This window comes from Alosa pseudoharengus, unplaced genomic scaffold (assembly GCF_046254945.1).
Source record: "Alosa pseudoharengus isolate Yale_2024_CS ecotype anadromous, Long Island Sound unplaced genomic scaffold, YU_APseudo_1.1 YU_APseudo_1.1_scf_9, whole genome shotgun sequence".
NCBI classification, from domain to species: Eukaryota; Metazoa; Chordata; class Actinopteri; order Clupeiformes; family Clupeidae; genus Alosa; species Alosa pseudoharengus.
Window position 1 is genome coordinate 7877335 of NW_027468881.1, and position 17138 is coordinate 7894472.

The following is a 17138-nucleotide window of genomic DNA, read 5'->3' on the forward strand; positions in this document are numbered from 1 at the left end:
TAGATCTATAAGCAAGCAGAGGCTGCTTCCCCCCAACAAGACCTGTATATCTGTCCTGTCTGTCTGTTTAAAAAATAAACTTTTTGCATACCTTTAGCAAGCTATTTCAGTAAATGGGACAGTTGTCCTTGGGTTAGTCTGAGGCCTGTGTAAATATATCACCTGCACCTAGGGTGGGATGGGGTTGGGGGGGTGGGAGGGAATTATTATTCTGTGAAAATAAGAAACCTGAGGTTTCCCACTGGCGCTGTTAGGAGGATGCAGAGTGGATGAACTATTTAGTCTACGCTCATTTATATTCGCATCCTACACTCACGGCACATGCATCTATTTATATGAAATAAGGTTAGCTATGAATAGTCACATACAAGAGCTGAAATATTGATAACATTAGGCGACCACATACGGCAGACAGAAGTATAGTGATATAATTTTAATAATAAAACACTAACTCCGATGTGCCTAAGGGATGTAGGCAAACAAATATAAGAAATGATTGCTATTGTGAACACAAGCCACTCATTCCTCTACCCAATCATTTAAACATGCAGAACAATTTTGTTTAGAGCTGGTACACATAAATTAGGAGAAACAAGGAACACAATCTCAAACACAGAATTTCAATGAGTACAGCTTCTTAGTTATAATATTGACAGGCATGGGCAGATTCACACAAAATTGACACTAGAAAAATCTAGCTACTCTATATATTTGAGAGGAAATTGTTCTAGCCAGGTCCCACACTCACACCACTTTTAATATTAAGTGTGAATACAACAACATTTAAAAGCATTTCATGACTTCAAGTTAGAATATTCAGAGAATCATCAAACAGCCAATTGGACGAAGTTGCATATGTAGCAGGCAATAGCTCATGTCTCTGAGATATTAACTGCAAAAACACATCCTTCATCTCTCTTTAGGAATAAGTGGCATCCAATCACACCACAGAAACCTCAGAGCGTCTTCGCCAAGTTATGTTATCGTCTTATCTCGTATGAAATTCATACACTTTATTTATGTTGCATGGAAGTCATACACTCAAGTATGCATGCAGATGTAAACAGAGTAGACGTAAACACTCATTTAAAATGTTGCCATCATCTGGCCTCAGTGGAATTGATGGGTTTACTTCACTCTTTGTGCCCTTCGGATCAATGGGAACCAGCGAATGGACCTGGAAATCAAACAGCTCCAGGCAGCTGGCAAGCTCATTTGGCTTAAAGCGTGACTCTGTTTGTTTATCAAAACAGTTGGTGAGCAAAAACACAGCATCTTGGACTGCATCTTACCAAGAATACAGGAGATATTTTCCATATCATTTCAGGCTGCATCTAACCACAACATTCGAGACGGTTTCATATATTTTCCAACAGATTGCTGACCAAGTACTACTGAAGCCAACTTGTATTCATAGGGTTTCAAAATAGATTTTTTGCTACCCAGCTTCTGTTTGCAAAATGTCAAAAGTCGGCTAGAAATGCAAGGTAGCACGGTGTCTGCTTGTGCAGTTGAAGAGCTGCTGCAATGACTTACCATAGTACGTGAGTTTCCCCTTCACTGCATTTTTGCCACGGGCGTTCTCAGCGACGCACTCGTAGACACCGGCGTCTTCTGGCTGAAAGTAGGGGATCTCGAGCACACCACTGGCCTTGTTCACATCCACCTTCCTGGGGAAGGGAACTCCCTCCACCCTCTTCCAGCTGATGGAGGGAGCGGGGCTGGTGAAGGGAGTAGGACAAAGGAGCGTGACTCAGAGGATGAAATAGTATTCAGCGACTCAGAGGATTTATTAATGCTTGAATGACTACTCTCTCTCTCTGTGTGTGTGTGTGTGTGTGTGTGTGTGTGTGTGTGTGTGTGTGTGTGTGTGTGTTTGTGTGTGTGAAAGTGGGAGTGGGAGAAATTTAACGTGTCCATGTGTGTGTATGTGTACAACCCCAAAACAGAAAAAGTTGGGATGTTGTGTAAAATGCAAATAAAAACAGAATGTCATAATATACAAGTCTTGTAAACCCATATTTAGCAGCAAAAAGTACATAGACAACATATCAAATGTTGAAAATTTGGACTAAGTAAAGTATATGTTAATTTTGAATTTGATGCCAACAACATGTTTCAAAAAAAGTTAGGACGGGAGCATGTTTACCACTGTGCTGCTTCACCTCTTCATTTAACACAATTCTGTAAATGTTTAGGAACTGAGGAGACCATTTGCTACAGTTTTGATAATGAAATGTTGTCCCATTACTCCCCGATATAGGATTTCAGTTGCTCAACAGTATGGGGTATTCTTAGTCATGTTTATCATTCCATTATGCACCTAATTTGACAATTCTGGACTGCAGACAGGCCATCTTAGCACCTGGAATCTTCCTCTATGGTGAAATACTATTTAAATATGTGCAGAATTCATTCTGGCATTGTTTTCCTGAAATATGCAAGGTCGTCCCTGGAAAAGACATTGCCTGGATGGCAGTATATGTTGCTCAAAACCTGTATACATCATTCAGAATTGATTGTGCTTTGCCAAATGTGCAAGATGCCCATGCTGTAGGCATGAATGCTCCTCCACACCGTCATAGATGTTGGGTTTCGAACTGAGCACTAAAACAAGTTGGATAGGTTGGATACTTGGATAGGCCCTCTCCTCTTTAGCCCAGATGAGTCCATGATTTCCAAAAAGAATGGCAAACTTTGATTGGTCTAACCACAGGACTTTTTTCCACGTTACCTCAATCCATTTTAAACAAGCTCAGGCCCAGATAAGAGGGTGGTATTTTCTGTATCATGTCTCAATACAATTTTAGCTGTTACAATTTTGGCTGCAGTTTTTGAATTGAGTATCACACTGGGCACATAAACAATGGTTATCAGAGGTTTTCCTGAGCCCATACAATGACAGGTCTGGAAACAGGTCTGGTGTTGATGCAGTGCCATCTGAGGTCCAAAAGACCACGGCCATCCAATTTGTTTTTCCGCTATTTCCCCTGTTTGCAAAGATTTCTCTGGATTCTCTGAATTTTTTAATAATATTATGTCCTGTAGATGATGAACTCCCTAAAAACGTCACAATTTCATGTTAAGAAGCATTAAAATGACATTGTTTCATCATTTGTGCACACAGGTTTAAACAGAGTGATGAATACCCCTACATCTTTACTTCTAAGAGACCCTGCCTCTCTGGGATGCTCTTTTTCATACTCAATCCTGTTGCCAGTTACCCTAATTAGTTGTGAAACATTCTTCGTTTTGTTATCATTACACAACTTTTCCAGCATTTTGTTACCCCTGTCCCAACTTTTTTTGAAACATGTTGCTGGTATCAAATTCAAAATTAACATTTCTATCCGAAAGACTCAGGGAGGTATAATGAAAGTTAAAACACGTTTTAATCCATCAAAGGATATACAAAAGGCATAAGCAACAATAAGACAGTCTTTGGCATAGGCCCCGTCCTCGGTCCAGGTCACCGAGTGTGCAGACCCTTGCAGATCCTGCCGGTATGAGACGGCAGGGGCGGAGCCTACCCCCTGGACATCTGGACAAGGCCAAACTGGTGGTGGTTAGGGAGGGAGGGTGGGAACATCGAAAATCGGCACCTGAAAGCAACAGGCAGGTGCAAAGTAAAGTGATTATAAAGGCTGATGCAGACTGGTGATTGGTCAGAAGTAATGAATGAATGAGTGACGCATGCATTGAGTCTTCCTTACAGAATTTAATGCTAACGCTTCCATTTCTATCCGAAAGACTCAGGGAGGTATAATGAAAGTTAAAACACGTTTTAATCCATCAAAGGATATACAAAAGGCATAAGCAACAATAAGACAGTCTTTGGCATAGGCCCCGTCCTCGGTCCAGGTCACCGAGTGTGCAGACCCTTGCAGATCCTGCCGGTATGAGACGGCAGGGGCGGAGCCTACCCCCAAAGAATAAGAAATAAAGATACCCACCAGAATGCTTAGATGGTCATCCTCTCTGAAATAGAGCATACCAATATTAAACAGTGCATGTTGTATTATCCGGTTGAACTCGGGAGATGAATCAGAGAAAGCAAGACAGACAGCAGAATAAACTGATGATTTGATGAGGATGATGATTATGATGATGGATTCAACCACCTGTGACTCGAATTCTATGATTAAAGTTATGGAAGGGAATTGAGCTTACTGATGTTCAACCCATTGAACAAGACTGCTTGAGTGACTAGTGCTTGCAGAAGCTTAGCTTAAGGGTTAACTAACGACGTGCAGGGCGATGAGCTTGCAATTACAGATGCTCAGGGTCAGTGCAGGGGATAGAGCCTGCAGTTGCAGATGCTCGGGGTCAGTGCAGGGGATAGAGCCTGCAGTTGCAGATGCTCAGGGTTAGTGCAGCGGGATAGAGCTTGCAGTTGCAAATGCTCAGGGGACGATGAGCTCGCAGTTGCAGAAGCTCAGTTTAGTGCAGAAGAAATAGAAAAGATTATGACCTGCAAAAAATGCGACCAAGCCGGTACGGGCACCAGAAACGAAGAGATGAGTAATATGATTAAATTTAGATAACCACCACCAGACATTTGCAAGAGGAAGTACATTGATTACAAAATGCTCATTACTGCTGAGTGAGTCTTTAGTAATTAAGAACTCAGTAACCGTACAGTCCATAGATTCTTGTGAGCCTTGTGACGAGCAAATGGAGTAGCTCTTAATTGATAAGCAAGTTGATGCAAAATATTACAGTTTGTGAACTCCATTTGTTACAGTTCAATGGTGAACAGAAGCTGCAAGGACAAGATGTACAGGAGATGAAATTAACAGATACTACTGTCCATCCGGCAGAGGTAAAGCCATGTTAAAGAAAGCTAAATAGCACAACGTATAGGCCTACTATTAGGATAGAAATGTAAACAAAGCAAGGTTTAGATTAATGAATTAATTATGTTGACTTACCCCAAAATAACAGCATGGTGTAGTGTCCATGACAGATTATATCCGATTTAAGTACGACCCCTAAATGTGATGACTGTTTCCGTGAGCGAGCCGCATCCTGCAACGGAATGGAGCTAAAGGCAAGGGCAAGATGAAAAGAGTGAGGCCATGCTTTTGTACCTTGCTCTTGGAAAGGCCCCCCAAAATAAGATGAGCAGCATAAGTAACGTTAGCTAAACAAGACAGGAAAACATGAAAGACATTGTCCATGGGTAATAAGTTCAGAGAGAAAGGTATAGAGAACAGATAGAAAGCTTGAGCACTCTGGTGAAAAGAAGAAAATGACCGGCATGGTCTGCAGCGATTGCAGCGAAGTTGAGGAGCTTGCACAAGCTCAGAGCTTTCGTAAGCTCGGTTCTTGCACGGCAAGAATGTAATGCAATGTGGTGCAAATCCCTGTGGAAAGTGCTTAATGATCGTTCTCAGTCCGGGACCCGAAGCGTGGAGACCCTCGCAGATCCTGCCGGGTGAATACGGCAGGGGCCGAGCCTACCCCCAAAGAGAAAGATTGGAAAGGCCTACCTGAGGGTAGACGTGAGGCTGGGACACTTCCTGGAACAGAGCATAATCAAAGAGAACATTAATATGAGACAAATCCTTCGTTAATAGTAAAGTGATTCATGAAAGGAAATGAAACCAAGAACAGATGATAGAAAAAGTGTACTCTTGCGGGTACAGAAGACATAACCAGCATGGTCTGCAGCGATTGCAGCGGGGAGCTGCACGAGCTCAGAGCTTTCGTAAGCTCGGTTCTTGCACGGCAAGATGTAATGCAATGTGGTGCGAATCCCCGTGGTAAGTGCTTAATGATCGTTCGGTTCGATAACGATTGATGATTGCGATTTGATGATGCGATTCGAGTCGACTGTCGAGTCGAGTCGCGTATGTATATGATGAGTGAAGTGGGGTGATGGAAGGATAAAGGAAATTAACTGTTGTGACGTGATTACCCGAGGTTGCTTGCAGAAGCTAGACCAAGGGCGGCGGTGCGTAGTGACTAGAATGTATTAACACTTTATTCTGTGCCTAAAGTGCCGGCTGTGCGTAGTGACTGGAGAAGAGTGGCTCGGGTCCATCGTAATTAATATAATGCTTTAGCTGAGCCGAATAACCACCACCAGACCTTTGAAAGGTAGCTTACCTTATTTGGCACTTGCAAGAGCCATTTGCGCATCTAGAAGGGCTTGATCCTGAGGTCTTATATAGGACTCGTAAGCCGACGAAGACCATCTTCCGAGCAACTTGATAGAGGATGCAGGTGATCCTAGAGCGGCTGCTGACGTTGCAGCGCCGATGCGAAAGGGATGGGCAGTATATTGGGAGGTTGAGAGCCCGCAGCTACTAACCGCTGTCGACGAGTGGATTCTTAACCATTGTTTAGACATTGATAACCCAGTGGGTAGAAGAAAGAGGTGCATTTGGAGAAGTGTGTGGGTGAAGTTTAACATAGTTGATCATAGAAGTATAGGGACAGAAGAGTTATTTACTTTAGAATCTCTGATAATGACCACAGAACCTGAGGTGTCCATTTTAGAATGTTTCAGAAATACATAGAAGTGGGAGGAGAAGAGGATGGCTGAGCAAGCCAGATCCTGAGAAGGGTTAAGAACCTGGCTGTCAGAACAAAATCCCCGGAGCGCATGAACCCATAGAAAGCCATGAGGAACACGGCTTCAAGGAGTGAATTGATAGGGAGTGAAAAGAGAGCCAGGGTTAACTAACCAGCAGCAGACCTAAGGACACAACAGGACAAGACAAAATACAATCAACAGATACATAGCTGGAGTACACTAGCACTTATGGATGGTCGCTGAGGATGATCTAGCATAACTAAAATAAAGACAAAAGATGGGGAGAGTAATCCTCATCATGCTTACTGGGTGAAATAAGATTAAATGTGAGCAAAGCACTGCTCCAGAGCCAAGTGTAAGTGGGTGTTTAGAATATGTGAACCAGCATCACAGACCTAGTAAATTAAATAGTTAGAGTGAATTGGTGATGTAGCCTAATAATTGCTGGTTGATTTGATTATATGACGATTGAGAATTATGTGATTGAGATTCGAGGACATATGGATATTCGATAGTGAATTGCAAAATCTAATGATTTAACAATGCAAGTTCACTATTCTGCTGCTCCTACTGTGGTGGGATAAAGACATGAAGGGTTAGCGTATAGCTTAGATGAGGAGGTAAATAAGTTGACATCACATGACCTGGATGGAGTAAGATTAAATATGAACCAAAGCACTGTCCCTCGATGAACGTTTTGGCTATAGGCCTACGTGAACCAGCCCCGCATCCCTGCATGAAGTAGATAGTTACGGTGAGGGTCAGTACTCCACTGCCGACAGATGCATACCCTTAAATTAGAGAAAGAGGCATTTACATTAAACGAAGAGGAGCTGCTCCTGAAATGGAAAGATTATTAAGATGTTAAGTAATGAAGAAATGGGAAGGAATGCCATCCCCGTGCTTGCGGCTGCAGTGATGTAATGGGAGATTACGAATGACGACAAGCAAAGTGCATTGTGCTTGGAAAAGTATATGAGTGAGTGCAGTATTGGCCTGAAGGAGAGTTTGTGCCTGCTAGAGGTGTTGCTCTTTTGGCAGAGAAGAGTTTGAGGAAAGATCTTGTTCTAGTCCCTACAGCCTGAAGACCTGCGAGGAGGAATGGAGTGGTTAGAGAGGAGACATAGCATTTTCAAAAGGACCTAGCAGGCAGGCAAATAAACAGCCATGATACATTTACGTTGCCATTAGTTAAATCAACGAACACGATGTATGGGCCTACATATTATGTACATAACCAATGACAGTAACAGACAATAATGATCAGCCAGACAGGAGAATGAAAATAAGATTAATATGGCCTTCAGGTGCATCGGAAATATTATGGTTAATGACAGTAGCCTAGAAAGGGACAGGGACTAGGAAGAGTACTTTTGTCCCTGTTGGCCTTCCATGCACGACAGCCTGACCGGCGAGACAATTTGCCTAGATGTGGACCTAGCAAAGCTGTATCATGGCAGCTTTGGCAAGGAAACCATCGCGAGTGTCGATAACTGGAGTAACGGAGTTTTTTAAACGGTTCCGTACATGTATGTTAACAGCGTAGCCTGATAAGTCAGACGGTTTTCGTCAGAAAGTTTAGCAACCATATTTCCGTTGTTAGCGATACGACGTTAACCTCATTAAGCAACTAGGATCTAACACGAGACTAGGGTGAAAGAGAACCTTCGAGCCGCGGAACTTGTCTCTTTCCGTTGATAACACCGGGCGGACAACCCGAACAGTGGCAACAATTTGGCCTACCTTACTCTCCGACGTTTACGAGCTACTATCCTACAAAGTCAAAGTCTCCCAACCCCCGAGACTTTGGTGAGATGCGTCCAACTCGGTTGAAGCGAACGAAAGGTAGGCTAAGCTACTATGACTGCATCACATGTTAAAGTTGTGGCGAAGTGAATGACTAGCTACCCGGGCATGGATACGGAACATCGAAAATCGGCACCTGAAAGCAACAGGCAGGTGCAAAGTAAAGTGATTATAAAGGCTGATGCAGACTGGTGATTGGTCAGAAGTAATGAATGAATGAGTGACGCATGCATTGAGTCTTCCTTACAGAATTTAATGCTAACGCTTCCATATATTTTCCACGAAATAGTCAAATTTGTCATTTTCAACATTTGATATGTTGATCTGTGTCCTTTTTGCAACTAAATATGAGTTAAAGAGATTTGCAGATGATTACATTCTGTTTTTATTCACATTTTAGACAACGTCCCAACTTTTTCTGTTTTGGGATTGTATGTGTGTGTGTGTGTGTGTGTGTGTGTCAGTACTGATCATATTCTCAGTAAACACTTGTTTCAGACTTACTTTCCCAATGCAAAGCACTCCAGCTTCACGGTTTGTCCCTTTGCCACAGAGATGACTTCAGGAAACTGCACTTCAATCTTGGGCTCATATTCACCCATAATACCTGAAGGCAAAAATGCTCATTATTATTTTAATCTTCCAGAAGTGCTGCTTAAAAATAGAATAACTCGCAACCCTTAAATCAATACTTTAAAATCAATATTTTAAGTCCATATTGAAGTTACAGATCTTAATTTGGCTGTGTATGTGAAGTGTACTTATACTTATACAGAAATTGTTTATTTCCCATCAATGTTAGTGTGTACATGGATAAAGACCAATGATGTTGACAGTGCCATTGAGTTGCTGAACTACAAGGCTTTCAGAGTGGAAATATCAGTCAAACCACTGAGGTATTTATTACCTTTAAAGTAACCTATAGCAAAGACAAGCAACAGATTCTAAACCAGTATAAATCTATTAGAGTTGAAGTGCCACTGTCTACTCAGAGAGAAGAAATGGTCGGGAGAAGAAGGGAAAGAACTGAACAAAACTGATGATTAGAAACTATCCACACCATCCAGCCAAGTTACAGTATCACACACAAACAAACCACGAATTGGCTCGTTGAGAAATTTAATTTAAGATATGATAAATAAGTGGCTTAAATATGCTAATATTAAACTTCTGTGCCAATCCAATGTAAACCCTCTATGACATGTCATTGCATTTTGAAATAGCACCAAAACTCAATTTTCATTGGACAGTGCAGGCCAAAACAGGCTGTCATGTCAAATTCATTAAGTTCAATTAAGCGTTTGTCCAGGCTGAGTGAACAGATGACAGCCTTTACGCAGAGATTTGAGTCTGCTTTGCCACAAATGTTTAACCCTTGTAAGATGTTCAGGTCTGTGGGACCTGTTTTCAATGTTTGCTAAAAGAAAAAATATGCTATTTATTATTTCTTCTAATTCAAACTCATTTTTCTGTGAAGAACATTAAAAAATGTATATTCAATGACTGCACACGGTACACCCCCCTACACATAACTATTACATATGAGGTGTTTGGGTCTACTGGACCCAAGTGTAATAATTGTAGGTGCTATGTATCTTAACCTTGTCCTCCTCCTAACTGGGCCTGCTGTGTGTGTGTGTGTGTGTGTGTGTGTGTTTGTGTGTGTGTGTGTGTGTGTGTGTGTGTGTGTGTGTGTGTGTGTGTGTGTGTGTGTGTGTGTGTATCTGTGTGTCTATGTGTGTGCATGACCAAAGGATTGTCTCACCATCGCTGCGCAGCACCAGTGGTGTGGGGGGGCCCTGCACGCTGCTCTTGGTCACTGTGTTGGTCACCACGCAGGTGTAGTTGCCAACGTCCGAGGGCTCCACTTTGGCGATGTACAGGTTACCTGTCTTCTGGGACACGAAGCGCCGGGTGTCCTGCTTCACAAATGTCGGGTACGCGTTAAATATCCAGGAAAAGGTCAGGTCTGTGAGAGTGGACACAAAGACACACACAAAAGAAAGAGATGAAAATCACAGCTTACAAAGAACAGCACTCTGGGATGCAGGGCTGTGCTGGCTTAGATTCAAAACAGCACCGGATACGGAACAGACTCTCCTCATGCTGCATAGCCTTTCAAAATGATTTCAACTGGAAATGCTTATTGAAAGGTTAGAAGATATGCATTTGTGGTGTAAACACATTTTGAATCCACTGAATTTTGAATTACTCAAATACGGATGTCCTCGGAAACAAAACAGGGATTAAATGAATTTTCGAAGCATAGCATCAATTTTCATTTAAATGTTGATCATATTTCATATTCCCTTTATTGTTTATGCATTCTGCAGTTGTTTAAAACATCCTATGCTTGAAGTGAGCAGAAAGCCAAGCAGTATTTACCATGGAGTGAAACTCCTCAACAATGGATGTGGCCTCCTCCACAACACTTTCAGCATCAGCCTCCCCATCTCCCATTAATAATACATTCAATTGCTCAATCTGACAAGAGCATGCATTTTTAATGGTTGTTTTTCGAATCAATCTCATCGAAATCAAAGGCGCACACATTGATAAACAAAAACGAGAACAAAAAGGCCCCTAATAGATCTATGAAACATTAATAACCACCTAGGAGCCTGATGGCGGAAGGCACCCTGGTGGTGGCGTAAGAACTATGCTACACACACTTGGGAGATGGGACATTTAGCAACTTTATCAAGACAGCAGAACTCTGTGTACTTTGAAGTCTGCGTGACTCAAAGAGATGTGCTTAGGTAAGGTGCACTGAATGCAGATGACATTAAAAACGCTCAGACGTCTTACATAAGCCATCAAAAACATGTCTTGCACTGAGATGTGTTGTTCTCTGTGACTTTGTGGGAAGGAATATACAAAAGGTGATTTTACCCTTCAGTGAAGCTGAAAGGTTCTGTTCCATTAGAGAAACAAGGTCAGCTGCATTATGCCAAGCTCTAAACACAATAATCAAGACATAGAAAGACCAGCCGCGAGCCATGTGGGCCTGAACACAGGCCTGTAGACAGACCAATAGCAAATGTAGACAGCATGCAGTGCGATCACATCAAGGTACTTCTTAATGTCACAGACCCCCTCTGATGAAAGTGGAGAGAAAGAAGAAAGTGTGAGACATAGAGAGAGAGAGAAGTAGGGTAGAGAGGAAAAAGATTGACAGGGAGGGGGAGAGAGAGAGAAGTAGGGTAGAGAGGAAAAAGATTGACAGGGAGGGGGAGAGAGAGAGAAGTAGGGTAGAGAGGAAAAAGATTGACAGGGAGGGGGAGAGAGAGAGAAGTAGGGTAGAGAGGAAAAAGATTGACAGGGAGGGGGAGAGAGAGAGAAGTAGGGTAGAGAGGAAAAAGATTGACAGGGAGGGGGAGAGAGAGAGAAGTAGGGTAGAGAGGAAAAAGATTGACAGGGAGGGGGAGAGAGAGAGAAGTAGGGTAGAGAGGAAAAAGATTGACAGGGAGGGGGAGAGAGAGAGAAGTAGGGTAGAGAGGAAAAAGATTGACAGGGAGGGGGAGAGAGAGAGAAGTAGGGTAGAGAGGAAAAAGATTGACAGGGAGGGGGAGAGAGAGAGAAGTAGGGTAGAGAGGAAAAAGATTGACAGGGAGGGGGAGAGAGAGAGAAGTAGGGTAGAGAGGAAAAAGATTGACAGGGAGGGGGAGAGAGAGAGAAGTAGGGTAGAGAGGAAAAAGATTGACAGGGAGGGGGAGAGAGAGAGAAGTAGGGTAGAGAGGAAAAAGATTGACAGGGAGGGGGAGAGAGAGAGAAGTAGGGTAGAGAGGAAAAAGATTGACAGGGAGGGGGAGAGAGAGAGAAGTAGGGTAGAGAGGAAAAAGATTGACAGGGAAGGGGAGAGAGAGAGAGAGCGAGAGACAGACGAAAAGAAAGAGTACAACAGTGAAAAAGAAGCAGCCAGCCAGTCAGAGAGAAAGAGACAGTGAACAAGAAGAGAGAGGAGAGATGGAAAAAGAAAAAGAGAGGAGAATGGGAGAGAGGGGGGAAGGGAATGAATGCACTACCATGAGATAAAGGGATTTAGAAGCTACACTGTTCAGTTGCGGAAATGTGGGGGGGGGGGCTGCATTTCAGAAAAAAAAGCTTATGAGATAGGTGGCTTCAAAGGTTTGCAGATAACACTGTGTCACAGATAACAGTACATTCATTGCTTATGGAGTTTGAGTTGATATATCCAAAAACCAAAAGTCTTGCAGTGTGTGCAGATGACATTCATTTCACAGCGCTTCTGCCTTCCTCCCTCTCAGTGTAAAGCATTGCTCTTAAGACACACAGATAAGAGAGTTTTTTTACATGCTGTAGAACAATTAAATTCCTAATATATCTCCCTGCATGGGAATAAAATCATTACAGAAACAGGAAAAGACACAGCAACATGATAGTCTTCATGAACATTTCATAAACATTTAATTGGAGTGAATAATACAACGTAGGGATACATCTTACAACGTATTTAATGTGTCCTTGCAGGGCTCTACAGTGCGCCCATTTCACTCGCATATGCGAGTAAAAATGATGATGTGCGAGTGCAAAAAAATATTTAGGCGCACTGGTGCGAATGACTTCTAACCATGTCAATGTTTGTCTACAAAATACACCGCAACATCGAGAAACAGTACTGGTGCAAACCATAGAATCACGTCGCGAATGCAGCATAAAACTACACCTCCCATCAACGTTAGCAGTTTCGCGTTGGGACTCGATAGTAGTAGTCGCTTCTATGAAATCCATGAGCGCGCAGAGAAAGCGGAAAGTTAGACTAGCCAGCCAAGATGAAAAGATTGAAGAAATTAGTTCTTCCGCCTTCTATCCACCGAATTAATTGGATATAGGAGGAACAGGATAAGATTCTGAGAATGCAGTGAGAGAAGGAAAGGTAACCTAACATGCTTTTTAGCCCAGTTGACGTATTGGCTGCAATATGCAAAATATAGCTGTAGCGAACAGGCATAAAAGTAGCTTCCCGTAGATAGGTAGAACGCTACTGACAACTCCAGGCTTCCACGCATGCTTGTTTGTTTACACCGAATACAAGCTTAAGTGCAAAACGAGTGTAGGCCTAACGTTTGGCTACTGCCCCCAGCAATGCAGATATTTCAAATAAAAAAATAAAAGTATAAAAATATATATATATCCTTGATTAGACTATGTTTTGTGGAAGAGAAAATTGACTGTTTTAGTAGTAGTATTAGGCAGTATGCAGTCAGATAGGTCACATGGGCATATTTGGATTAGCTACAGGTGGATTCACAAATAAATAAATTAGCCTACATTTGGCAGGATACTTGATATACAGGCTAAATGCAAATATGGCAATGTATTATATTATTTTACATTAACAAAATGTAGGAAAATAAAACAGACTGAAAATAAAGTAGGCACTGATCTTTAAAATCCTGTTTCCTGTAGCCTAAATGTTGTCAGTCATTCTTAATATTTGCAATTGGTGCACTGGCATGTTTAACTGTTAGCTGCAGTGTAATGTTAGATTATGTGTAAGTTAAGTACAGAACTGACTGTGCTCCCAAATTTTTGTCTGTGCTCCTAAATTTTTTAACTTGGGGGCACAAGTGCTCCTGGAAATTTTTTTTAGTGTAGAGCCATGCCTTGTCCCTACTAACTTCCTTTTCTTGGAAACGTAAGCGAGCACGTTTTAACATGCTCTACCATTAAACTCCATTACTACTTGCAGGTCTGGAACAGCACAAGCCTGAGGACTTCAGAGGCATATTAAACTGAGAAACATCAATTTACTTGCCACATGCTCACATATGAATGCTGAAACACTACTTTCTAAAGGTTTTCACTTAGAGGTGTGGCAGCGTATGTGTGTGACCAGCACAATGTGACCAACTTATGGGGTTGACATGTGCCTATTAAAAAAGTGGCTCCCCTGTGGACCACATGCCTCAGTAGGTTCACAGACAAAAAAAAGCCAGCACCCTACCATCTGACATTAGCAATTGCCACTTAAATGTATTAAACCAGGAGAACTAAAGCACACACTGGGAGGGCAAAAAAGTGTTATATTCAGTGTAAAGAAAGAGAGAGAGAGAGAGAGAGAGAGAGAGAGAGAGAGATGGGTGGAGAGAGAGAGAGAGAGATGGGTGGAGAGAAAGTCAAGAAAAGCCTTTCTGCTCCAGCCTCTTTAGAAGCTCTTGACAGAGGAGGGTAATTGCTGTCTGAGCAGTTGCTGTGGTGATTGACAAACACCCAGCTGTGGACCTGCGTCGAGATGCGACGCCCGCAAAGCTTCTTTCACCAACCCCGGGGGGCATTAAGGGCGAGCCGAGATACACGACTCCTCACTCACAAACGCTGCCCTGGAAGGCGAAGGGGAAAAAAACGCTCCCAAGACCCCAAAAAGGAAAGCCTTATTTGCATAAGGGCTCGTCCTCACCAACTGGACAAGCAAACGGCAACTAAAATAGACTGCACACACTGTGATTGACTTCTGTGATTGACAAATTTTGCTAATGCCACATGGACATCAGGTCAGAGACAGGTGAAGAGAAGAGAGTTGGGGACAAGAGACAGGGACAGAGACAGGTTCACCATGAGAGACAGAGAAAAGTGCAGGGCGTAAGACAGAGAAGATAACGGTAACGGTATTACCTCCCATGTGGGCCGGAGGGCCGCACAGTAGAACCACGCCTTGGCCATCTCGGACTCGAACCGGACTCCTTTTCTGCGTCTTGAAGTTGTCCAAATCTGCCCAGACAAATGAAAGGACAAAGAGCGCCACTCAGTGAGATCACACCACTCTGAATAGGAGGGAACCTTGGAGCATAAAGTTCCACTATACATAGCATGCCTCTGCTGCTTAATGGCTCTTCGCACTTTGAATAACAACGGTGAAAACACTTCTGTCCACTGTCCACTGACGTAAGGCAAAAGCCTTCATACCCTTTACAAAAGAGCCTGCTAAGGACTTTGCAGTATTCCAGTTTTTCTGAACCAAGGCTGAGGTCTCAGGAAAGCTGAACTAAGATGTTTTCCAAATCAATGACATTTGAGCTGATTCTGGCAACCTGATATATTATAAGGAAAACTTTTAAAGTTACTGTTAAACTTCCCCTGACAGTTTAAGTTTAACAGTACCTCATTAGTTCATGCCACAATGACACCTGCTGAAACATTTAAAATGTTTATTACTTTAGATTAATGCTACCCCTTCTACTGTATTTCAGTCAATGTTAGTCAGAATTATTTCAAATATTAATCCTATTTTCCAATTAATCCAATTTTTTCCTGGAACAGAAAATCAAACATGACCAGGACTTCCAGGACATAATGATACCATGACAGTTGATGAGGTCACCAACAAGGCTATTGCAGTTTAATTGGGGTGGTTAAAATTGCCATCTGTTACGTGGAGTTTTTGGCGGCTTTCATCTGACCTCAAAGTACAATTTAAACTTTGCATGATTCAGCACTTTATTGCTATATTTAATTGATATGTAGAAATAGGGCAAAATGTAAACACACACACACACACACACACACAGACTCACAGACTCACTCACACACACACAGATACTCACTCTCTCTCTCTCTCTCTCACACACACACACACACACACACACACACACACAGAGAGAGAGATTCACACACCTTGTAGGAGTTGTACTGTATGCACAAAGCATTTCAAGTATTAAGTCACACTTGAACGACTTTAATTGCTTTTACAGTTATCAGCAGGCCGCAGTGTTTCAGCCTGTGCTCTCATCATGCCTTACAGCACCCAGCCTTTTATATATTACCACTGAGGTTGAAATTACATTTGTACAACAAAGAATACACTTGCGACTGCTGCAATAACTGGAAATTGATCAAACTGGGCTCTGGCTTTTCTTGATGTGGTAATGGATCTTCAGGAAAAGAGCGCTTCCCAACATGCACGTCAGAGCATATAAAAGATATCCTCTTACACTGGGATTAATTGAACTGACACTAAATTGACAGCTTACCTAATGATTGTTTTTTAACCAGTCAGGATCAGCACTTCCCAATGAAAAACAGCCCATAATGTCAGATTGCTAATATATCTCAGTGGCCAGGCTATGGTAATGTGTGTGTGTGTGTGTGTGTGTGTGTGTGTGTTTTTCACTAGCGGATTTCTGCACAGCAATTCTCAAAGAGAAGAAACTGCTCTCTGAAACAAGACTGCTGATTGGTTCTGCCTCAGGGACCAATTTAAATGGAAAAATTATAGGGCTCACTGATTTATGAGTATGGGGCTGAGGTCAGCTAATAAATGGGTTATTGCCAATGAGATAAGTCTATTAAGAAGATGGCTTCATTGATTTCCAAAAGCATAAATCTCTGTTTAACCCTAGGTAAGACTCCGAGCTCTAAGGCCTATTAGGAGAACACATTTAGCCTGTACACCTGTTGGAACAAGAATGCCAATATTTATAACTTCATCCACAACAGGTAATCCAACGCTACACCTCGCTGAAGCTCAGACTGAAATGAGTGCAGTGTTGGCTACATTTGCAGCTGTGTGTGCAGGAAGTGAGCATTAAAATGCTCATTATTCCTCTGGCGCTATTAAATCCATTCTTTTAAATGGTGAGGCTATTGAACACTCATCTCAGAGGGACAAAGAAATGTAGAGTAAATTACTCTGAGTAATGGTATTCTGAGAGTTGCCAGAGAGTTAACCCTAGGATGCAATGCTTATAGTCTTAAACATCAGACTTCAATATGTTATTGCCTCTAGGGATGTAGCGATTACAGGTATAATGGTTAACCGCGATAAAAATGT

The 17138-nt window shown here is 42.3% G+C and overlaps 1 protein-coding gene across 2 annotated transcripts in view; it reads right to left on the reverse strand.

Annotated features, from left to right (window-relative positions):
• The window catches only part of cntn3a.1 (contactin 3a, tandem duplicate 1), a 67716-nt gene that overhangs the window by 29701 nt on the left and 20877 nt on the right, over nucleotides 1–17138 (reverse strand). For both annotated transcript variants that reach the window (XM_076275988.1, XM_076275986.1), the window contains exons 4-7: nucleotides 14984–15079; nucleotides 10113–10316; nucleotides 8852–8954; nucleotides 1537–1721 (exon numbers count right to left, since the gene is read on the reverse strand). In XM_076275988.1, the coding sequence (XP_076132103.1) occupies nucleotides 1537–1721; nucleotides 8852–8954; nucleotides 10113–10316; nucleotides 14984–15079 (588 nt within the window). The remainder of the gene's footprint in view (nucleotides 1–1536; nucleotides 1722–8851; nucleotides 8955–10112; nucleotides 10317–14983; nucleotides 15080–17138) is intronic.